The sequence below is a fragment of the Myotis brandtii genome, unplaced genomic scaffold, assembly GCF_000412655.1.
Source record: "Myotis brandtii unplaced genomic scaffold, ASM41265v1 scaffold74, whole genome shotgun sequence".
NCBI lineage: Eukaryota > Metazoa > Chordata > Mammalia > Chiroptera > Vespertilionidae > Myotis > Myotis brandtii.
Genome location: NW_005370944.1, coordinates 2,138,317 through 2,162,043, shown reverse-complemented (window position 1 = coordinate 2,162,043; position 23,727 = coordinate 2,138,317). Strand labels below are relative to the sequence as shown.

The 23,727-nt window shown below is 48.4% G+C and overlaps 1 protein-coding gene across 2 annotated transcripts; it reads left to right on the top strand.

The window, feature by feature from the left end:
* The first annotated feature begins 109 nt into the window (after positions 1-109).
* On the top strand, positions 110-23,295 carry CD276 (CD276 molecule). Of its 2 annotated transcripts, none has more exons than XM_014530486.1 (8): positions 110-120; positions 2,482-2,602; positions 13,346-13,684; positions 13,853-14,149; positions 17,500-17,634; positions 18,709-18,750; positions 20,154-20,189; positions 21,879-23,295. In XM_014530486.1, the coding sequence occupies exons 2-8, from the start codon at positions 2,536-2,538 to the stop codon at positions 21,899-21,901; spliced, it is 939 nt and encodes a 312-aa protein (XP_014385972.1). In that variant the 5' UTR covers positions 110-120; positions 2,482-2,535; the 3' UTR covers positions 21,902-23,295. The 2 variants fall into 2 exon arrangements, with proteins under 2 accessions (XP_014385972.1, XP_005882866.2); XM_005882804.2 differs by lacking the exon at positions 110-120 and adding an exon at positions 2,028-2,110.
* Positions 23,296-23,727: the final 432 nt, after the last annotated feature.

Genomic DNA, 23,727 nt, shown 5'->3' with positions numbered 1-23,727 from the left:
GGCATATATTGCAGGGCAGGTCTCATCTGGGGGGTGAGAATTCCCCTTTTAGAGAAGGTGGGCAGGGCCCTTACAAATGAAAGCAGTCGGAGGCCCTTGGTCTGGAGAGGGGCTCTACTAGTAAGTACTGGGCAGGGCTGCTTATCTGTCAGAACGTGGTGATTGGCTTTCTGTTCCCGGGCAGGCTTCCAGGTTTGTTTTTCATTTCTGCCCTCTGCTCTTGGGGGATGGTGGTGGGGGGCAGCTGCTGTGATAGAGCCACTGGGGGCTGCAGAATTCTCTGGTCTCCTCAGTTCTGGGCTCTCAGTCTTCTTCCCAGGGTTAGCCACAAAATTTGGAGTTTTCCTGGGTCCAGAGTCTAGGAAAGGAATAAAAGGGAACAAGCCCCTGGGATCCCCTCATTCTTCCACTGGAGGGAAGGACAGCTGGGTCCTTGGGGAGTCCTGATAGGTCTGGTCCGGAGACAGGTGCTCCCGGATCCCCCACATTCACAGAGGTGGCAGGCATTTCCACGACACGCTGGGGAGTAAAACCCCAGTGGCAGAAATTAACTTGCTATACAGAGGTGGCAGTCATTAAGAAAGGTCTTGAGTGTTGGGCAGGGGATGTGGGTTAACTTTGATAGTAAATGGGGAGCCATGGGGGGCTCTTGAGCGGGGTAAGGACATGAGCAGGTTCATGTTTTGCCCTAAGAGGAAGCACTGTAGAGAGTGGGGTTGTCGTTGGGGGCAGAGTGGAGATAGCAGGGACAGTAAGGAGGGTTGCCATAGAGTCAGGGTAGGAGACTGTAGGCAAGAGCAGCAGGGAGAGGGTGAGGGAAGGAAGAACAGACAGGCCTTGGCTTGTCTGGGGGTGAAAGTGAGGAAGGGAGACTTGGAATCTGGAAGCTTCTTCATCCTTAGTCACCCTCGGAGGGGCAGGCTGGCATGGCAGCTGCGCGCTGGCTTTTTCTGAGGGCCATGGTGGCCCTTGTAGGCAGGGTGTGGTGCTTGCCAAGGATGCCTTTATGAATGCGGGGTGGGGGAGGGTGGGGAGAGACTGCTGACCAGCAGGTGGCTTTGAGCCACCAGGTTTGGACCGGAAGCCTCTGGGAAGGAAGTGGTTGCTCAGGGCTTCCCCACTGCGGACAGCTGGGAAGGGGGCTGGCAGGATGCACCTGGTCAGCCTGAGCGACTCCCTCAGCCCCGCTTCTGGGTATGTGGGGGTGGGGGTCGGGGGTGGGGTTCTTGGCTGGGATTAAAAGGGTTGAAGCCAGCTGCCTGTGACTGGAGCTGATGCTAATGTAGAGATTTGCTCCGTGGAAGGGCAGAAAGTTGTGGTTGGGAACCCAAATACTTCTCAGCTGTTCTAACTGTCAAATTACATCATATTAATACGTCAATCACTTATCTGGGCTTTAATTTTCTCTTTTACAAAATGGGATCAAGCAGGTCAGCCTGTTTCCCCTGGGGGCTATGAGAACGTGAAATTGTTTATAGGCTTGGCAATCGTGTTGGATAGCCTAGATGGACACTGGCTACATGGCTTGGCAGGAACAATCAGGCAGCAGCGGTGGGACACAGAGACAAGGTTCGAGCAGCCTGCCCAAGTCAGACGCCTTGGGCACAGCCAAGGTTGGGAGCAGGGCTGAACCCAGGGAGGTCTGGGGTCCCTGCTGAGGCCACAGACCTACCTCTCACTCAGTCCTGCCTCCAGTCTTGGGGGTCAGCCCCAAGAGGTTAGCCTCTTCCATTTCTGATTGTCTTGGTCACTCAATCTATATCTATGAAACTAGCAAATGTTCCCTCTCTCTGGCCCCACACTCATACACCCAGCTGCCTCCTAGAACTTGCTCTTGGAAGTTTCTGCACAAACCATGCTAACATCACATGCCCTGCACTGAACCCGTCTCTGTCTCAGTGAGTACCCCACCGGTCACTGGACACAAAACCGTGGGCCCCTCACTGCTCCCTTTCTCTGTCCCCACATCCTCCAGTTCTGTCTCTTTCACCCAGATCTACTTTGTCTCTTCTGTCCTGCAGATGCCTGCAGAGTAATCTTTATGAAGCAAAGTAGGACCATATCCTTTCCTCAATTCCAGAATCTTTGGTGGCTCCCAGCTGCCTTCAAGGTAAAGGCCAGACCTCTTAGTCTATGTCTAAGTCTGGCTCCAACCTCAGCTCCTCTCCCCACGCTGATCTGAGCACATCCTTGCCCTGAGCAGGCTGACCTTGCCTCTACTTGCCTCCTCTTCCTTATACTTGCATCTTCGTTCTGAAAGGGTGGGTCACAGCCACCTCTCCTGGTTTAGCCTCCCCAGTGACTCAGTTCCTGCCAGCATCTCTCGGAAATTCCCTCAGCAGAGAGCCTTGTGGGTGCGTGGGAGGAAGGACCTCTCAGCTGGCAGTTGCAACCTTGCCCCAAGCTGGTCCAGGGGAGATGGGGTGAGTATGCCTGGGGAGGACCTTTTGAGACAAAGGCTTCAATTCCTCTTCCTCACAGGCAGGGGAAGCCTTCCGCCACCGAGAGCCCAGCTGTCAGTTGCCTCAGAAGAAGATGGGCAGCCCTGGCACAGGTGTGCGTGCGGCCACTACCCTAGGAGTGCTGTGGTTCTTCTTCACAGGTGAGGGGTGTGGTTTTAGGGCTGGAGGTGGGGGAGGGGCTCCCACTCCCACCATGGGTTTGTGGAGCCTCTCTGTCTAGCAGGGATGGGGAGGGGTTATTGAACCTCTTCCCAATCTCCCCTGTCCCCTGTCCATGCTCATTTCCACCTCCAGGATCCAGTAGGCAACTTATTTTACATTTCTTAGCCTCCATTTCCCCTTCTATAAAATGGCATTGTGAGCACTAATAAGTCAAATGTCACCTCCTCAGCAAGGCTTTCCTGGCTACCTTGTATAAAACAGCACATCCCTCCCCATCCCTGACCTTACTTCATGCTTCTGGCATTTATCTCCACTTGACATATTGTATGTTTGCTTTCTCTGCTCTAAGAAGAGGATTGGTGCCAGCCACATAATAGATGCTCATTCACTATGTTGAATAAATGATGCAAATATTCCCACAGTGTTGTTTGGCACACAGTTGGTATTCAACAGTGGCAACTACTTTCATAACAATATTCTCACCTTATATTTCAAATCCTAATCAGTACCTCTGCTCTGAGGGACCACCTTCTTCCGCCATGGACAAAGACAATGCTTAGTGTCTGGCACCATCTAGTGGTCACAAAGAGGCATCTTTGCCCACTGCTGCTTTCATTCCCCAAATGCCTCTAAGAAGGGCACCCTGGTCCAGTTGGTCTCCAGTAGCAGAGCTGGCCTGGAGCACCTGGGGTTGCAGGGAGAGATCTCAGCGCACCGATTATGATGCCTCCTTCTTTCCATAAAATGTTCTTTTTTTCCATTACCATACTATTTTATTTCTTTATATATCTTTAAATTGAATTTATTGGGGTGACATTGGTTAATAAAATTATACAGGTTTCAGGTATACAATTCTACAACACATCATCTGTATACTGTATTGTGTGTTCACCACCCCAAGTCAAGTCTCCTTCCATCACCATTTATTCCCCCTTTCCCTTCTTCTACCTCTCCTCAACCCCCTTCCCTCTGGCAATCACCTTATTGTTCTCTGTGTCTGTGAGCCTTTCTCTTTTTTTCTTTCCTTAATCCTTTCACCCTTCTCACCCAGTCTCCAACTCCCTCCCCTCAGATAGCTGTCAGTATGTTCTCTGTATTCATGAGTCTGTCTCCACTTTTTAAGTTTATTTTGCTCATTAGATTTCACATGTAAGTGAAATTATATGGTACTTAACTTTCGCTGATTGACTTATTTCACTTAGCATAATACTCTCCAGGTCCATCCATGCTATCGAAAAAGGCAAGATTTCCTTATTTCTTCAACTGAGTAGCATTCCATTGTGTAAATGTACCACAGCTTTTTTATCTACTCATCTACTGATGGGCACTTGGGCTGCTTCCAAATCTTGGCTATTGTAAATAATGCTGCAATGAACATAGGGGTGCATATATTCTTTCGAATTAGTGTTTTGGGTTTCTTTGGATATATTTCCAGAAGTGGACTCACTGGGTCCATTTTTAAGTTTTTGAGGTAACTCCATACTGCTTTCCATAGTGGCTGCACCAATCTACATTCCCTTTTCTCCACATGACAGGTGCAGAGATGATATCTCATTGTAGTTTTAATTTGCACTTCTCTGATGATTAGTATTGTTTTTTTAAATATTTATTTATTGTCTAAAGTTTTACATATGTTTCCTTTTTCCCCAATTGAATCCCTCCCCCAGCCATTCCCACCCCGGCAGGCCCCCCCCGCCCCAGTGTCTGTGTCCATTGGTTGTGCTAATATGCATGCATACAAGTCCTTTGGTTGCTCTCTAACCACCCCCCCCTTCCCTACCATTTGTTTCTGAATCTATTCTTGTTCATCAAATTATGTTGATCATTATATCCCACATATGAGTGAGATCATGTGATATTTATCTTTCTCTGACTGGCTTATTTCGCTTAGCATAATGCTCTCCAGTTCCATCTATGCTGTTGCAAATGGTAAAAGTTCCTTCTTTTTAGTAGCGTTATAGTATTCCATTGTGTAGATGTACCACAGCTTTTTTATCTACTCATCTACTGATGGGCACTTGGGTTGCTTCCAAATCTTGGCTATTGTAAATAATGCTGCAATGAACATAGGGGTGCATATATTCTTTCGAATTAGTGTTTTGGGTTTCTTTGGTTATATTTCCAGAAGTGGACTCACTGGGTCCATTTTTAAGTTTTTGAGGTAACTCCATACTGCTTTCCATAGTGGCTGCACCAATCTACATTTCCTTTTCTCCACATGACAGGTGCAGAGATGATATCTCATTGTGGTTTTAATTTGCACTTCTCTGATGATTAGTATTGTTGAGCATGCTTTCATATATCCATTAGCCATTTGTATGTTTTCTTTAGAGAAGTGTCTATTCAGGTCCTTTGCCCATTCTTAATTGGATTTTTTCTTTTTTTTGGTGTTGAGTTTTATTATAAGTTCCTTCTAAATTTAGAATATTAAGCCCTTATCGGATGTATGGACAAATATGTTCTCCATTCAGTGGGTTGTCTTTTTATTTTGTTGATGGTTTCTTTTGCTGTGCAAAAACTTTTTAGTTTGATGTAGTCCTATTTGTTTAGTTTTTCTTTTGTTTCCCTTGCCCGAAGAGATATATCAGAAAAAATATTGTTATAAGAAATGACTGAGATTTTACTGCCTATGTTTTCTTCTAGGATATTTATGGTTTGGAGCCTAACATTTAAGTTTTTAATCCATTTAGAGTTTATTCTTGTTATAGTGTCAGAAAGTGGTCTAGTTTCATTTTTTACACACATCTGTCCAATATTCCCAACACCATTTATTGAATTGACTATCTTTACCCCACTGTATGTTTTTGCCTCCTTTGTAAAATATTAATTGACTAAAGGCATGGGTTTATTTCTGGGCTCTCTATTCTGTTCCATTGATCAATATGCCAATACCATACTGTTTTGATTACTTTGGTCTTGTATAGTTTGATATCAGGTAGCGAGATTCCTCTAACTTTGTTCTTTTTTCTCAAGATTGCTGTGGCAATTTGAGGTCTTTTGTGGTTCCATGTAAGTTTTTGGAATATTTGTTTTAGTTCTGTGAAATATGCCATTGGTATCTTGATAGGAATTGCATTGAATCTGTAGATTGCTTTGGGTAGTATGGACTTTTTAATGATGTTAATTCTTCCTATCCATGAACATGGTATATGCTTCCACTTACTGGTATTTGTATCTTCTTCAATTTTGTTCTTCAGTGTGTTATAATTTTTTGAGTACAGGTCTTTTACATCCTTGGTTAAATTTACTCCTAGGTGTTTTATTCTTTTTGGAGCAATTTTGAATGAAATTGTTTTCTTAGTTTCTCTTTCTGATAGTTCATTATTGGTGTACAAAAATGCAACTGATTTCTGGATGTTTATTTTGTATCCTGCTACTTTGCAGAATTTATTTTTTAGTTTTAGTAGTTTTTGTGTGTGGGATCTTTAAGGTTCTCTATATACAGTAATGTGTCATCTGCAAATAATGACAGTTATACTTCTTCCTTTCCAATTTGAATGTCTTTTATTTCTTCTTCTTGTCTGATCACTGTGGCTAGGACTTCCAGCACTATCCTATATAATAAATCCTATATAATAAAGAGGTAATATGCAAATTAACCCTGGAGCCTTCACAAGATGGCTGCCTACAACCAGGCCGGCAGGGGGGTTAGTGAGGGACGACCAAATGACTGAACAAGCAGGCTGTGTGGGGCGACCAGGCCGGTAAGGGGGTTAGTGAGGGATGACCTAATGACTAATCAGCAGGCTGCGTAGGGCGACCAGGCGGGCGAGTGGGGCGGGAGGAAGGGGGCAGTTATGAACGACCAGGCCGGCAGGGCGGGGGGCAGTTAGGGGCGACCAGGCAGGCAGGCAGGTGAGTGATTAGGAGCCAGCAGTCCAGGATTGTGAGAGGGATGTCCGACTGCCAGTTTAGGCCCAATCCCGGGCCTAAACCGGCAGTTGGACATTCCCTGAGGGGTCCCGGATTGGAGAGGGTGCAGTCTGGGCTGAGGGGACCCCACACCCCGTGCACGAATTTCGTGCATCGGGCCTCTAGTGTTGAATAAGAATGGAGAAAGGAGACATCTCTATCTTCTTCCCAATCTTAAGGGGAATATTTGTAGTTTTTCCCATTGAATATGATGTTGGCTATAGGTTTTTCACATATGGCCTTTATTATGTTGATGTACGGTCCTGCTATTCCTGCTTTGCTGAATATATATATATTTATTTATTTTTTTTTACCATACATGGGTACTAGATTTTTTTAAAAATATATTTTATTGATTTTTTACAGAGAGGAAAGGAGAGGGATAGAGAGTTAGAAACATCGATCAGCTGCCTCCTGCATACCCCCTACTGGGGATATGCCCGCAACCAAGATACATGCCCTTGACCAGAATCAAACTGGGGACCCTTCAGTCCACAGGCCGATGCTCTATCCACTGAGCCAAACCCGTTAGGGCTGGGTGCTGGATTTTATCAAATGCTTTTTCTGCCTCTATTTATATGATCATATGGTTTTTATCTTTTATTTTGTTTATGTGAGGCATTACATTTGTTGATTTGTGAATATTGTACCAGCCTTACATCCCCAGAATAAATCCCACTTGATCATGTTGTATGATCTTTTAAATGTATTGCTGGATCTGATTTGCTAATATGTTGTTAATGATTTTAGCATCTATGTTCATCAGAGATATTGGCCTATAATTTTCTTTCTTTATCTGGTTTTGAAATTAGGATAATACTGGCCTCATAAAATGAGCTTCAGAGTTTTCCCTCTTCTCGAATATTTTGGAATAGTTTGAGAAGGATAGGTGTTAGTTCTTCTTTGAATGTTTGGCAAAAGTCACCTGTGAAGCCATCCAGTCCGGGACTTTTGTTTGTTGGGAGTTTTTTTTTTTATTACTACTTTAATTTCACTAGTTGTAATCTGTCTATTCACATTCTCTCTGATTCAGTTTTGGAAGATTGTATGCTTCTAGGTATTTATCCATTCATTCCAGATTGTCCAATTTGTTGGCATATAGTTGTTTATAATATTTTCTTACAAAAATATTATTTTTCTATATTCAAGAAACCTTTCATACTGTATTTAGTAAATTATGTGTTAAGACTGATTTTCACACTTTTTTAGTGTGCCTGTTTTGCTGGTACCGAAAGCACACACTTAATTGAACTATGACCCAGGAATGGCAATGTCAGGGTAGGGGCACACCTTCCCCAAAAGGCTATTGGGGATCTTTCCCTAATTTTCCAGGACTCTAAAAGAAGAATTGGAATGGAGACAGAAGTGATAAAGTAGGGCGGCTACAGGGTACATCCATAGGATGGAGGGCAGGGGTGGAGCAGGGGGTTTGTCTCTGGCTATGCCTGGGCCCTGCTTTTGGGGATGGAGTTGACCTGGGCTGATGAGATCCATGCTCCTGTGTTCCCTCACCTAGACTCTATCAGCAAGCCCTGTTCATCTGCCCTCCTAAATAAACCTTGAATCTGTCTCCTTTTTTCATAACCACTGCCACCCTCTGAAGCTAAACCATCATCGCTTCTTACAGGGACCACTGAAGAGCCAGAGTGAATTTGAAGCATTGTTACCCAGATTATACCCGATTAAAACTCTCCAAATGACTTCCCTAAATTCCTTTCAGGCCCACAAAGCTCTCCCATCCAAATGCTGTGGCCATACCGACAGCTTCCTGATATTATCACATAGTAACCTGGACCTTGACTCAGGGCCTTCGCACCTGCTATTGCCTCTATGTGGCTCTTTGTATGTCAGGCTCTTTATCATTTTTTTAAAATTTTATTTTTTAGAGTAATTTTTTATTTTTCAATTACAGTTGATATACAATATCATAATAGTTTCAGGTGTACAACATAGTGATTAGACATTAATATAACTTATAAGGTGATCACCCCCATAAATCTAGTACACTTCTAACACCATAAGTTTATTACAATATTATTGGCTGTATTCCCTATTATGTATTTTACATCCCCATGACTATTTTGTGATTACCAATTTGTACTTCTTTATTCCTTCCTCTTTCACACCCAGCCTTCCAAACCCCCTACCATCTGCAACCATCAAAATGTCTGTTTCTATCTATGAGTCTGTGTTTTGCATGTTCGTTGATTTTGTTTTTTAGATTCCACATGTAAGTGAAATCATGTGGTATTTGTCTTCCTCTGAGTTATTTCACTTAGAATAATACTTTCTAGGTCCATCCATGTTGTCACAAATGTTAAGATTTCATTCATTTTTATGGCTGAGTCATAGTCCATTGTATGTATGTACCACTTCTTTATCCATTCATCTATTGATGGACACTTAGGTTGCTTCCATATCTTAACTATCCTATATAATAAAAGGCTAGTATTCAAATAGACCAAACGACAGAACAACTGAATAATTGGTCGCTATGACGTGTGCTAACCACCAGGGGGCACATGCAGAACATGGTGAATGACACTGGCCACCAGGAGGCACGTGCAGAACATGGCAGGCGTCAGCCGCAGCGGGATGGTGGAGCAGGTGAGCAGGGGCATCAGACCAAGGCGGGGCACCAGTTGCTGTCATCGGGGTGAGCCTCTGGTGGTTACTGAAAATTCTTTGCTCCCACACGCCATGGTCCTGCCCGGTGCTCACACCTGCTGCCAGCGCTGGAGCTGCTGTTCGCACCTGCTGCCGGCGCCGGCCCTGATTACTGGGCGTCGTCAGCGGGTGCAAGTGGTGGCTGCCAGCCCTGATCGACCCTCAGGGCTTCTCCACCTCCCCCTGCTCCTGAGGGGCAATCGGGGCCGGCAGCCGCCGCTTGCACCTGATGCCGGCGACGGCCCCGCTCGCACCCGCAGCTGGCGCCCAGCACCAGTCCCAATCGCTGGGCACCATCAGCAGGTGCGAGTGGTGGCTGCAGGCCCTGATCGCCCCTGAGGGGTTCTCCACCTCCCCCTGCTCCCGAGGGGCGATCCAGGCAGCAGCCGCCGCTCGCACACACTGACAGCGCCGGCTCTGCTTGCACCCACTGCTGATGCTGGCCCCAGTTGCTCTGCGTCCTCAGTGTGTGGGAGTGGCAGCGGTGGAGTGGGGCTGCCAGCAGACAGGGGACCGGGATCCACCGTGGGAGGGGCCGGGCGGGGGCGCAGAGGATGGGCCAAGACCCGCCCCTATGCCCACTGCAGCCTCGCGGCCCACAGTTCCTTTCAAGGTGCACTAATTTGTGCACTGGGCCCCTAGTTGTTAATAATGCTGCAATGAACATAGGGGTGCATATGTCTTTTTGAATTAGTGTTTTCGATCTCTTCAGATAAATACCCAAAAGTGGAATTGCTGGGTCCTTCTTTGTCTTTTGTTAGAGCCTTTGTTTTAACGTCTATTTTGTCTGGTATAAGTATTGCTACCCCAGCTTTTTAATTTCAATTCCATTTTCATGAAATATCTTTTTCTATCTCTTCTTTCAATGTGTGAGTATCTTTTGATCTGAAGTAAGTTTCTTGTAGACAGCATATATAAGGGTCTTTTTTTCTTTTCTTTCTTTCTTTTTGTGTTAATCCTCACCTGAGGATATTTTTTCCATTGAATTTTAGAGAGGGTAGGATGGAGGGAGGGAGGGGGAGAGAGAGAAAACAAAACATCGATGTGAGCTAGACATGTGCCCTGACCAGGAATGGGGATCGAACCTGCAACCCTTTGGGACATGGGCCAATGCTCTAACCACTGAGCTCACCAGCCAGGGCGAGGGTCTTGTTTTCTTATCTATTCAGCCACCCTATGTCTTATCATTGAAGCATTTAATACATTTATATTTAAAGTAATTGTTGATAGATATGTAGTTATTGCCATATTATTATTCATGCTTTTTGTTGTTAATCTTCTCCTAAGGATATTTTTTCCATTGATTTTTTAGAGAGAGTGGAAGGGAGGAGGAGAAAAACAGAAAGAAACATCAATGTGAGAGAGACACATCAATTGGTTGCCTCCTGTACTCACCCTGATGGGGACTGGGGATGGAGTCTGCAACCAAGGTACATGCCCTTGACTGGAATTGAATCTGTGACCTTCAGTCCGCAGGCTGATGCTCTAACCACTGAGAAAAACCGGCTAGGGCTTATCATTCATACTTTTGATCTTTTTTTCTTCATGAAGGCCCTTTAATATTTCATGTAATATTGGTTTGGTGGTGATGAACTCTGTTAGCTTTTCTTGTCTGGGAAGCTCTTTATCCTTTGATTCTAAGTGATAGCTTTGCTGGGTAGAGTAATCTTGGTTTTAGGTTCTTGTTTTTCATCACTTTGAATATTTTGTGCCAATTCCTTCAGGCCTGCAAAGTTTCTGTTGAGAAATCAGCTGACAGACTTATGGAAGCTCCCTTGTAAGTAACTCTCTGTTTTTTTTTCTTGCTGCTCTTAAAATTTTCTCTTTGTCTTTAACCTTTGGGATTTTAATTATGATGGGCTTTGGTGTCGGCCTATTTGGGTTTATCTTATTTGGGACTCTCTGTGCTTCCTAGTCTTGTATGTCTATTTCCTTCTCCAGTTAGGGAATTTTTTCTGTCATTGCTTCCTCTCTTTTCCATCTGGGACCTCTCTGCTGTGGATGTTGATACACTTGATGTTGTCCCAGAGGTCCCTTAAACTATCCTAATTTTTTGAATTCTTTTTTTTTTTTTGCTATTTTCTTTCTGCTACTTTATCTTCCAAATTGCTGATTTGATTCTCTGCTTCTTCTACTCTACTGTTGATTCCCTTTAATATATTCTTCATTTCAGTTAGTGTATTCTTCATTTCTAACTGCTTTATGTTTTCTATCTTCATTTTTATGTCTCTTATTTCTTTGTTGAACTCATTATTGAGATCATTGACCATCCTTATAACCAGTGTTTTGAATTCTGCATCTGGTAGATTGCTTGTCTCCATTGTGTTTAGTTCTTTTTCTAGAGTTTTGGTCTGTTATTTCATTTGGGATTGTTTCTTTGTATCCTTATTTTGGACGGCTCCCTGTGTTGGTTTCTATTTATTAGGTAGAGCTGCTATGCTTCTGGTCTTGGTAGAGTGGTCTATGTAGTAGGTGTCCTGTGGGGCCCAGTGGCACATTCTCTGTGGTCACCTGAGCCAGGTACTCCAGGTGTGTCCATTGTGTGGATTGTGTGTGCCCTTCTCTATAGTTGAGCCCTGATTTCTATTGGCATGTCTGTGGGAGGGATTGACACGCTGACTGGCTAAGGTCTGGCTATGAGTACAGTGGAAGAACTGTTATGCAGGGGTTTACCCTACAGAACAGGATTGCTTTAGTGGGGCTCCGGTGTGTCAGGCTCTTTTTCATTTCCTTTAAATCTCAGCTTAATAGCTCTAAGAATGTGCCTCACTACCATATTTAAAAGTATGGGCACTTTTTTCTTTCTGTGCAAGTTAATCATGTTTATTTAAGAAAAGAAAAAAGCACTTGTGATCCTTTCTCATCCAGAGAAAACCACTAATAACACTACAGTGCATACTTTTTTAGACTCCCCTTTCTAATTTATAAAGATAATACTAGAGGCCTGGTGCACGAAATTCATGCAGGGGGTGGGGGTCTCTCAGCCCGGCCTGCACCCTCTCACAATCTGGGACCACTGGCTCCTAACTGCTCACCTGCCTGATCACCTCTAACCACTCTGCCTGCCTGCCCAATGCCCATAACTGCTCGCCTGCCTGCCTGATAGCCCCTAACTGCCTCTGCCTTGGCCCCTGCCACTGTGGCTTCATCCAGAAGGACGTCCGGAATGACATCCAGAAGGTCGTTTGGGTGTCTGGTCTAATTAGCATATTACACTTTTATTATTATAGATATACTCATGGGAAAATGAAACCAGAATAGATAGCTGTTAAGTACCTGCCAGTTGTTTGAAAAGCTACCACTGTACTTTCTAATTCATTGACATGTTTTCTTCCTTCCTATTCCTAATCACATGCTAATAAGGATTTGTGTGCTAGTGTGTTCCTCTCTTCTATTAAAATGTCAGCTCTGAATAGGTGTGACTTTGGTCCCATTCTCTTACATTCCTAACTCTTACACTTGGCAGATAGTAGGAGCTTACTGTATTTGTGTTGATTGAATGAGGATTGCAGCCAGTAAACTTACTTTAGGTCTCAGGCCTCAGAGAACAGGTGGATGGGGCTTGGGATTAACCCTGAAGGAGAAGGGGACTAGAGAGGCCCAGCGTGTCTCCACCCACCCGACCACCCTGCCCCACCAACTCTGCCCCCAGACCCGCCTTGGAGATACAGGTCCCCACTAATCATGTTTATTTAAGAAAAGAAAAAAGCAGGGTGGGTAGTGCTAAGGGGTGAGGGCGATGGTAACAGGCTTCTCTGCTCTCTAGATCTCCTGACTCAGGGCCCTGGAGACTTCTGGAAGGATGGAGAAGCGTTCAGCTCTCAGCAGGGATGAAGGAAAGGGGAGGGAAATGAGTCCCAGCTGGGAGGAGAGGTTTGCTAAGGCCAGAGGCAGCCCAAGTCTGGCCCCGAGAATGGACCTTGTCAGACCAAGGCCAATCTGCTATGATTTCTGTCAGAAGATGAGGGAGACTCTATGTCTGGGAGTCCTGAGGCTCGATCTGCTTTTGGGTGTGGGGAGAAAATGGGAAAGTAGAACGGGGCCTGGGGTTGATTGGGGAGGAGGTGTGGGAGGCTGCAGGGTGGTAGCATGGAGTGTTGCTACCCCTCCTCACTACCCTGCTCCTCCAACCTCGCCTTCAGGCGCGGTAGAGGTCCAGGTCCCCGAAGACCCCGTGGTGGCCCTGCTGGGCACCGATGCTACACTGCGCTGCTCCTTCTCACCGGAGCCCGGCTTCAGCCTGGAGCAGCTCAATCTCATCTGGCAGCTGACAGACACCAAACAGCTGGTGCACAGCTTCACGCAGGGCCAGGACCAGGGCAGCGCCTATGCCAACCGCACCGCGCTCTTCCCTGACCTACTGGCTCAGGGCAACGCGTCCCTGAGGCTTCAGAGTGTTCGTGTGGCTGATGAGGGCAGCTTCACCTGCTTCGTGAGCATCCGAGACTTTGGCAGCGCTGCGGTCAGCCTGCAGGTGGCAGGTGAGCACCAGAAGGGGACGCCCTCCCCCTGAGTCACCCCTCTCACTTCCCTAGCTCCTTACCCACTGCCCAGTGCTGACCCCTGTTACAGCCCCAGGCACCCTGTTCCTCCACTGTGCCCCCTCTGTCCTTGCCTTATCTTGACCTCTACCCTTTGCCTCCCTCAAGCCCCCTACTCGAAGCCCAGCATGACCTTGGAGCCCAACAAGGACCTGCAGCCTGGGGATATAGTGACCATCATGTGCTCCAGCTACCAGGGCTACCCTGAGGCCGAGGTGTTCTGGCAGGATGGGCAGGGTGTGCCTTTGTCGGGCAATGTGACCACATCGCAGATGGCCAATGAGCAGGGTTTGTTTGACGTGCGCAGTGTTCTGAGAGTGGTGCTGGGTGCTAATGGCACCTACAGCTGCCTGGTACGCAACCCCGTGCTGCAGCAGGACGCTCACGGCTCCGTCACCATCACAGGTAGGGGACTGATGAACTGCTGGGGAGGATGGAGGAGCCACCCCCTCTTTTCTAGATGCTGGGCTGGAATTTAGATAGGTTTGAATGTTCAGAAGACTTGAAAAACCATTTTCATACATTTTAGGTGTCTCAAATTCTCTCCCAAGAAGTCCTTAAGGGACTTGCCTTAATGAACTGGTACGAGGCATTTGTAATGTTTACTATCCTAGCAGCACCTTAGGTGGCACTTATGCTTCTTATACAGGGAACCAAGTACTTGCCTGGAATATGAGGTGTGGTTGGGAGTTCTGGGGCAGCTCCAAGGCATGGTCCCAGCACCTGGCGAGGAAGTGTTTTCTTATGGGAACTTCTCTGGCTGATGGGAAGGCTTTGCTGCGTCCATGGGTGCCATTTGATTCTGAGACCCTGAGAGACAGCTGGGCTTCTACAGGTGGTCAGCCCCAGCAACGCATCAGTGTCAGCTCTTCTATAATTGCGCTCGCAACCCAGGCAGCAGTCAGAATGGCTGGGGCTCTCTCTGCTGCTCCTATGTGGTCAAATACTAGGTTGATGCCACAATCTCTGGTTTGGGGGGTCCTAGCACAGACACCCTTTCTCTTCCTTGAATGCCCACCTTCGTGGGCATCCCTTGTGCCCGGAGATGTGAAGCAGGCTCAGGCCAAGGGAAGCCGTCTCCGTCTGTGTTTGGATCTCAGTCTGGCTCCTCAGTTCCTCCCCATGAGCCAACTGACCTTTCCAGGGGCCTCCCCACGAATCTGGGTCAGGACAGCAGGTTATGCCCTGTTTTTCTTCCTATGACTTCCACTCAACCCCCCAGCCCACCCATGTCCCGATCTGCACCTGGGCCTCAGTTTCTGCACAAGCCTCAGAATTCACTGACTTATTCCTGTCTCTTCTCACAGGCAGACCTGGACCTTCCAAGGCCTTCACTTGTCTTCTAGGCATTCAGGCTCACTCCTCCTTCTCTTTCAGGTGTTTCCTTCTGTCAAGGCTGTGTTCCCTCTGCCCACCCACCCAAGATGGACCTCACCCTATTCCTGGGGACCCCCTGGGCTGGTGATCTTTGTGGAGAAGTCACTGCCCCAGGCTTTTGGATGTTCTGATGTTCATTGGCCTATTAAAGAACAGCATATTTTCTGGTGTGTTTGTAGGAAAGAGTAAAAACTATCAGATAGTGAGATTGACTGGAGTGGTCAAGAGAAGTCTCCAGGGACTGGTGAGAGTTGAGAGACCTTGACGGATCGGTGGGCTTCCTGGCAATTTGCACACTGGGCTGAGATGGATATTTGCCGCGCTGTGCAAAAAGGGCTTGTCAGTCAAATGTAATTGCAGGGAGAATGTTTACCCCACCAAAGACAAAGATCTTTACTTAAAACTTTAGTAACTAACATTTAAAGTGCTTTCCTTTGAGATGAGGAAACTGAAGCCCTGAGAGAAGAGAGGACTTTCCCCAGGCCACAGACCAGCGCAGTGGCTCTGGCTCTTCTGGGGGTCAGGCACCTCTTTAAAAATTGGATAAATGATAAATGCAATAGCTTGTATTTAAATTTTGAGGGTGTGTGGCCCCTCTAAATTCATGCCTGGGGGGTCTGTCGACCTTGGCTCCAGCCCTCCAGTGAGCAGATGAACCAGGACCAGAATTCAACTCAGCCTTTCAGTCTAATTTTCTCTCCTCCCCACCACCAGCCTCCTGTTTTTGTTAGAGCAGGTCTGGCCTACTTTGGAGCCTTTAGCCTGTATTTCACTTTGTGCCTGTAAAACATTCTGGGATTGAAACTTTCAGCCCTCCAGCCTAGTCTCTCCCACACCTGCTGGAGGTGAGTGAAGCTGAGTGGGCTTTGTGGAGCAGGCACTGTACAGGGAGCCAGAAGACAAGGTCTGAGCCCTGCTCTGTCCTTTACCGGTTGAATGAGGGCAAGCTCTGACCTGTGTTCTAGGCACCAGCCTACGATGAACACAGAAAGAGTCTCCCTCCCCCTGGGTATTTCTTTGACTCTTCTCTGTCATCACTGCAGGAGCCCCACCCTGGGCTCCCCAGGGGTTTCATGGACTGGCCCTCCTGACTCCTCATATCAGCTGCTGTCCTCTCCTGCTTATCAGGTGATGGGTCCCTCTGCTTCCTATGTCCAGACCAGGAGCTTTGCCAGCCATGCCAGCTGAAGGTGGCATCTGCCTCAAATGCCCTTGTCTATGCCAGGGCCTCCACTGGTTGAGGACTGAGGACACTGCTCTCAGCACAGCTGGTGTGTCCTACAGGAGCCACTGGGCCCCAAGCTGCTAATGCCCGGTGCTCGTGTTCTCCAGAGAGCACGGGAAGGCAGCACTGTCTTTGGTTAGATTTGTTGTCCCCGAGGCTTCTACCCTGGAGCCAGCAGGAATCCAGGGCCTGGGCTGGAGGATGGCATGCTCAGAACAACTGCTGGCCCTGACCCAGGTGTGGGCACTTCAGCTCCTTCCATCTGCAGTGAGAGAGTTCACAGAAGGGCCCTCAGCATTTCACAGAGAGATGCCCATGGCAAGCTCCTCACTCTAGCGCCCTCAGTGCCCATCCTCATTGACATGCAGGATCTGAAGACACTTTCCGTAAAGGGCTGGATAATAAATATTTTAGGCTTTATGGGCCACATAGCATCTCTTACTTTATGGGCCACATAGCATCTCTTGCTGCTGCTTTCCCACTTCCTTCTGTTCTTCCCTTTCCATTTCTTGGCAACCCTTTACAAAAATTCTCTCACAGGCTATTCAAACACAGGTCACAGGCCAGATTTAATTGACAGGCCTTCGTTTGCTGACTCCTGATCTGTAGGGTGGGGAATACCACTAGGTGGGGCTGGGATAGTCAGGGAAGGCCTCCTGAGGAGGTGGACTTAAGGTAGGTGGAGAGCTTGGGAGCACTTTTTAGGTCAGGGAAACTGACAGCAATGTATGGTGGCTGGAGGGAGCCAGTTGTCTCTGCAGAGAAGGGCCAGGACATTGGTTTGGCTGCAGCAGAGGTTCCTATAGTGGAATTAGATACAAAGGAGGGGGAGGGGGGTTAAGTGGCAGCTAGATTATCGAGGTCCTTGAATCCTGTAAAAATGATTGAAGCATTATTCTCAGATCCACAGGGAGCCATAGAAAGTTCTTGAGCATCAACTGAAAACTCTTCAACCCTACCAGGTTGAAGCATGTTCATACCAGCCATGGTCTGTCAGGGTTTGGAGGGTGTATGGGTGAGCAGGGAAAGGGCATGTGCATAGTGTTGGGGCCCAGAGAGGGTGGGAGTCCCCCATGCACCTTGGAGCCAGAGGGTTCTGACTTCATGGCCATGGGGGCCAGAGATGATGATTTCTCCCCACTGCCCCTCCCAGGACAGCCCATGACATTCCCCCCTGAGGCCCTGTGGGTGACCGTGGGACTCTCTGTCTGTCTTGTTGCACTGCTGGTGGCCCTGGCCTTCGTGTGCTGGAGAAAGATCAAACAGAGCTGTGAAGAGGAGAATGCAGGTGAGAGGGGTGTGTGGATGTGTGTGCACATGTCTTTGGGCATGTTGGTGTGCCTGTGACATCAATATGAGTTTTACTTTCCCCTGACAGAATGAATGTGGGTGTGCCAGTGGGGCTAGATTGTGTGTGTATGACCTTGGGGCTGAATATGTCTTGTGTGTGTGAATAAGTTGAGTCTACCTGTGAGTGTGCAAGTATGGCAGGTTGAATATGTATATGAGTGTGACTGGAAGCAGTGGTAGACGTGTAAGGGTGAAGTGTGAGAAGGTGATGAATGTGTCTGTGAGAATAAATCCCACGAGTGTGACTGTGAGTGAGAGTGAGAGCACAGGTTTAGAAATTTAACATAAGTGTGAATGTTTCATGGGTTTGGGGTCATTATGTGAGGGTGTGTCTGCCTCAGACGGGGAAGAGCCTGGATCTTCTGCCATTTGCTGGGCTAGGGTCGGTATGAGCAGACTTTGGTGGCTGGCAGGTGGTGAGCTGATCTCAGGAGATGGGTGGCTTGACCTTGGTAGGTAAGTTGACTGTGGTGAGTGGTGGGTAAGGGAGTGGACATTGATGAGTGGGTGAGTTGACCCTGGTTGGTGGTACAGAGGTTAACAGAGGTTTTCTTGGGTAAACATGAAAGTAATGGTGAGAGATAAAGATGACTCGGTGTCAGGAAGGACAGTGAATATGTGAATGGGGAAGAGGCTGGTCAGTTGACAGATAGGTGATGCTTGTGCAGCAGTGCCTGGGTGGGCTGGTGGAAGGATGAGTGGACCGATAGATGGGTAGGTATACATGTTGGAGGGTGGTGATTGACTGGATTGGTAGGTGAATGGATGGGTAGATGATGGGTTCAGTGGATTGGTGAAGGTGAGTAGCTGGTCCTTGGCAAGATGAGTGGCTGGGAGCCCTTTATCCTGCCCCAGGGCTCTACTCTGTGATACTTGCTCTCAAGTTCTGACTCTGTATCCAACACTTGGCCATGGGTCAGGTCTGTTCCCCATTTACCTGCCTTCTGCACCCCCAGGTGGGGAAGTGCAATGATGGAAATGGGGCTGAGAAAGTTTTTGTTTGCTCTTCCAGGAGCTGAGGACCAGGATGGGGATGGAGAAGGACCTAAGACTGGTAAGTCTAAGCTTGTAGCTGGTCTTATTGGCTGAGGAAAGGACACAGGGACAGGGGAGAGGTCTTCAGGACCTGGAGGAGCCATATTTGCTTGAGGTTGAATGAAGCGTGTCCTGTGAACTGAGGCCTCACCACCCATGTGAGTCTGGTCTCTGCTCAGCATTAGGCTTGGAGGTGGCTCTCCCCTGATTCCTTTCCAGGTGCTGCTTCACCTCACCTGCCTACCTTTACCCATCTGCCAGCCAGTCCCACCCTTAGGGACCCTGCACTGTGGAGTCTGGTGGATTCCTAGGGGAGGGAGATAGAGCAGCCTGCGTTTCAGTTCCAGCTCCTGCTCATATAAGCTAAGTGGCCTTGAGCTTTGCTTCTCTGGGCCTTGACCTCCTCATCTTTGAGTCTCAGTTTTCTCATAAGAACTGCCTCCCTTCATTGGGTGTGTGGGTTTGATTAGATGAGGTAATGTCTATAAATGGCCTACTATCATACCTGGTACCTAGGAAGTGCTCAATACCTTGGAGTCCTGTTACTAGGCAGATAGTGTAAGATAGTCCCATTCTGGATACAGGTTAAGTAACTCTGGTAACTTTGCTCCTTTGGGCTTCCGTTTCCCATCTGTAAATGTCATCCTGCCCTTGCCCTGATGGCACCCGAAGCTGGTTTTGGAGCTCTCTGAAGTGACAGGATAGGAAAGAAGTTTGCAAAGGTCCTGGTGCTGTGGGGACACAAACGGAGCCCAGCGTGGGGTGGGTGCCAACATGCTGGTGTCCCGTGGTCATGGTGCCCTCATTGCCTTCCCTTCTGGCTCCTGGGCTGGGAAAGGCAGGTTCCTGCTGAGCCATCTGGGATGATGTTAGTTGACACCAGTTCCCTCCCCACACCCACAGAACGAAGGGCAAGAAATGGACACCTGGGACTGCTATAAATTATGCCAATTAATTATCTGCCTTTGGTGTCCGGGTGTGGAGATGGCTCTGGGATCAGGCCTCCTTTTTTCATGCTCAGAGGCAGATGGAGTTGAAAGAAGTGAGAGCAGGAGCTGGTGGCTTAGAGATTTGGTCAGTGTCTGTTCCACATGGTCCTGGGGACTTCCGGGGACATCCGCAGCCTCTCTTGCTCCTTACTTCACTGTGTTTGTGGAGTAGATACCACATCTCTATCTCACTGGAGGGCAGGTAGTTGTTCTCATTCGACTGATGCAGAAAACCGAGGCCTAGAGATGGGAGTGACAAGCCACAGAGTGGAGCTGGGACTTGGGACAGCAGCCTAGGCCCCCTTCCTTGGTGCTATGATGTTTCCCCCACTCTCCTGCCTCCTCCTCCCAGTCCTTCTATCTCTCCACACCACCCTCTACAACACAACTTTCCACAGTTCCTCCTAACTATGTGCTTCTTCCTTTTTTGCAGTCCTGAGGCCTCTAAAACACTCTGAAAACAAAGAAGGTAATGACACGTGGTACTTGAGATTGTGTGTGTCTGTGCACTTGTGTGTAGGAGGCACGGAGGGTCATGGGGGAGTGATTACACCCCTTGCTGGTGACCTGCTCCCCAGAAGAGCAGCCTCCACTCCCCTCGCACCCCCTAGTAGAGCTGCTGGGACCTTGGTTACTCTGCCCTCTGAAGCGTGGGGTCAGACCAAACCTGGGTCCAGCAACCTCGGTACTTGGGTTCTGGCTAGGAGAGAATTCAGAGCCAAGACCCAGCTGTAAGAGAACATTTATTTAGTAAATCATAGAGGTAAAAAAGTAATTCTAAAAGAAATGCACTTAATAAACAAGTTATAGAGGTAAAGGAAGGGCCCTTGGAGCTTGGGAGTGAGGAAGCAAATGGTAAAGTGCCTGGGGCTAGGAGGGGGACGGGGAGGGAGAAGGAAAGAGGAGAGGGAGGGGAGAAAACGAGGGAGAGAGGGAAAAAAAGGCAAGGGCACGTTCTCAGAAGGGAGCGCACACTGGGTCCTCCATTCTAAGGGTTTTAAGGATGGAGAGTTTAGGGGGGGTCCCAGGGGAAAATCTCAATAGAGTATTCAGCAGCTTTCCAGGTGTCCTTTCAGGGTCTAGGTCTCCACTGATTGGCTGGTGGTGGTCAGGGCAGGGGGTCATTAGCCAATGCAGCTGGTCCTGAGGTCAGCCATAGCTGGTTTTGTTGCTTATCTGGGCCTGGAACTGAAATCCAACTGAGGCCTAGATGTTATCTCTAGGGAGGAAAGGTTACGGGATCCAAACTCCATAACCAGCCATATGCTAGGGGAGGAGAAGTCACCCTGGGGGCGAGGTCCCACCCTACAATTGTCTTTTGCTAGGCACCACCCTGGTGACCTTCTATACCTGGCCTATTGTCCTTGCTCTGCTCATGTCTATCTAACTGCCTATTACAGACCTGAGTGGCTTCCACCTAGAAAATCAAGGTTGGTTGCCAAAGGTTATGGAGCCTTAGAGTTTTTTCAAGTCACCTTGGTGTCCCTGTTAGGAATGCTCATCCCTTCATTGAGCTTTCCTCTGGGTCCCAGGCTCTGGACTTGCTGGGCAAGCACAGGGGCAGTCCACAGGAGGAGAGCTATTTTCCGGGACAGACAGACCCCCAAAGAATGGGAGAGGGAAGGGTGGGGTCACACATGTCCCTGTCCTCCTTCTAAACTCTCCATTCAGGCCAGGAGGAGAGTGAGGCCAGGGCTATGAATCCACGAGGTGCCCTCTACATGGAGACAAGGGGGAGGAAGGTTTCCCACAGCATGGCTGCTAGGGATAGTGGCGTGGGGAAGAGAAGCTGGAAAGGGTTTCCTACTGGCGGACAGAAGAGATGGGAAGGGAAAAGTGTGCCAGGCAGAGGGGCCAGTGGGAGGGAAGTGTTTGAGTTGAGTGGACCCATGGGGATTGGTGAGGACTAAGCAGTCTCCCTCAGGCGCCCTCACCGGGCACCTGTCTGATGCCCAACTCCGGTGTTTGTGTCTTTCTGGGCCGTGGGGCAGCGCTTAGTGCTGGGGACTGCTAGCTGGAACTCTGTGGCCACTCCCACACACACTGCCCGCTCTGAAGTATGTGACCATGTGCCTGGGCTTCTGGCACTCTCCCAAGAGTAGAACTCAGGCACTTAATGCTCCTCCCCCCCTTTTTTTCTTCCCATCATGAAATTTAGGTGATGGACCAGAAATAGCCTGACCAAAGGATCAGGGAGCTGCTGCCCTTGCCTTGGGCTCCCCCCTCTGCCTGCACTGGGGCCTCTGTGTGAGCCCTGGGCTCGGGCTTCCTTGCCCCCAACAGATGGCTCCCATCCTGGCGAATCTACTCATTCTGCGGAGGATGCGAGACAAGACCACTTACAGCCTCATTTCTCCAATGGACACGACTCCCAAGTCATCCTGCTGCCTTATTTCTTATGGACACAATACACAGACCCCACCACCATGTTTCTCCAATGGATACGCTACATGGACCATCTGGCTGCCTTTTTCTTTAGAGCACTCAGCTTTCAGACTGACCCTCTGACTTGTTTCTCCAAAGACACGATACATAGTCACTCCTCACCTTGTTTTTCCAGTGGCCCTGATACACTAGCTCTCACTTCTCAGACTTCCTCCCACCTGCCTGTTAATCCATATCCTCAGATGGGGCACTGCAGCCTCAGTATCTCCTTGAGTCTAGCGGTGTCTCCTCTTGCTTTCTCCCACGCCGGCTTTTCCCTCCTCCACTGAGTGAACACAGGTCCCCTCCCAGGCATGCAGAGGCACAGGTGCACGTGCTGGAACACGTACAGGCTCCCCCTGGGCCGGTCTCTTCCAAGGTGCCCTGGTCTGTGCCCTGTGAGCCCCCCTCTGCCCACCGTCCCCGCGGGAAGCACATGCTGGTCACACTGGGTCCTGGGGATCAGCTTCTGTTCCTCTGCTTTTCTGCCTTTTGCTTATTCATTCAAGTAATGTTCACTGAGCACCATGGGGGTTGGCACTGTGTTAGGTGTGGGGAACCCTCCCTGAGAAGACAAGCTGCTTCCTCAAGGACTTGCCCTTTAGCTGCAACCCTGTGAGGAAATAGCAGTTCATGAGAGGGACTCCTGCCTTCTCCCTGCTGTACCCCTCTGCTGTGCCCCCAGCTACCTAGGTACCTCACCCCATCCCATCTCTGGTTCTTACTCAGAGTGGCAGGAGGTGGGTAGAAACCTGGAGAGAGGGATGGAACCTTTCACTCTAACTGGTGAGAAGCTGATGTCCCCAAAGTGTCTTTTCAGAGTGAGCAGGTGGGCAGTCAGGCAAGACCAAACAGACCCCAAGAGCCCAGCAAGAAGGATGCCTGGGGCCTCGGCCAGGGGTACAGCCCCTCCTCCCTTCCCCCACCATGGTGCTATTCTGGGGCTGGGCAGACATTTCCTGGCCTCTCTTTGGCCAGCCCTCAGCCCCTGGTAGAATGAACTTCTGACGTTCTCCCACTGACATAGCTCCCTTCACCAACAGTGAAGACATGGGGATTTCTAATTTAAATGTGGGACTCTCAGGAATTTCATAAACTGGGGGGAGGCGGGGAGGTACTTGGGGGAAAATAAATGCCTTTGTAGAAAGCTTTTTCTCTGTGAAGTGCATGGAATAGGGCCGGGTCAGGACTCAGCAGGAAGGATTCCTTCCTGGACATCACAGCTGGACCTCCTTTCACCATCCTTACAGCACTCGGTCTCTGGAGCCATGTCGCCCCTCCCTGGCCTCAGTTTCTCTCTTGGTAAAGTGAAGTTGGCCATGTAGAAAGGCCCTTTGGTTACTGTATGGGGCTCCACTCACTCCTAAAACACCCCATAAAGAAGACTCTGACCCCAGGTTTGTTTAGGGCTTCTGCTAATACCCCATTTTGCAGATGGGGAAGCTGAGACCCAGTGAGAAGCTGGTACCAGAAAGGGAGTTCTGCGTGCTATTCTTTTTAATAAAATTTTATTATTATTATTGGTTTTGGGAGAGAAAGGGAGAGGGAGAGATAGAAACATTGATGAGAGAGAGACATTGGTC

Excerpts from the sequence above, each read along its gene's own strand:
- CD276 (XM_005882804.2), top strand. The coding sequence starts at position 2,042 with ATGAAGCAAAGTAGGACCATATCCTTTCCTCAATTCCAGAATCTTTGG. Across the intron at positions 2,603-13,345 it reads GCTGTGGTTCTTCTTCACAG|GCGCGGTAGAGGTCCAGGTC; the intron begins GTGAGGGGTGTG and ends CCTCGCCTTCAG. Across the intron at positions 17,635-18,708 it reads CTGTGAAGAGGAGAATGCAG|GAGCTGAGGACCAGGATGGG; the intron begins GTGAGAGGGGTG and ends TTGCTCTTCCAG.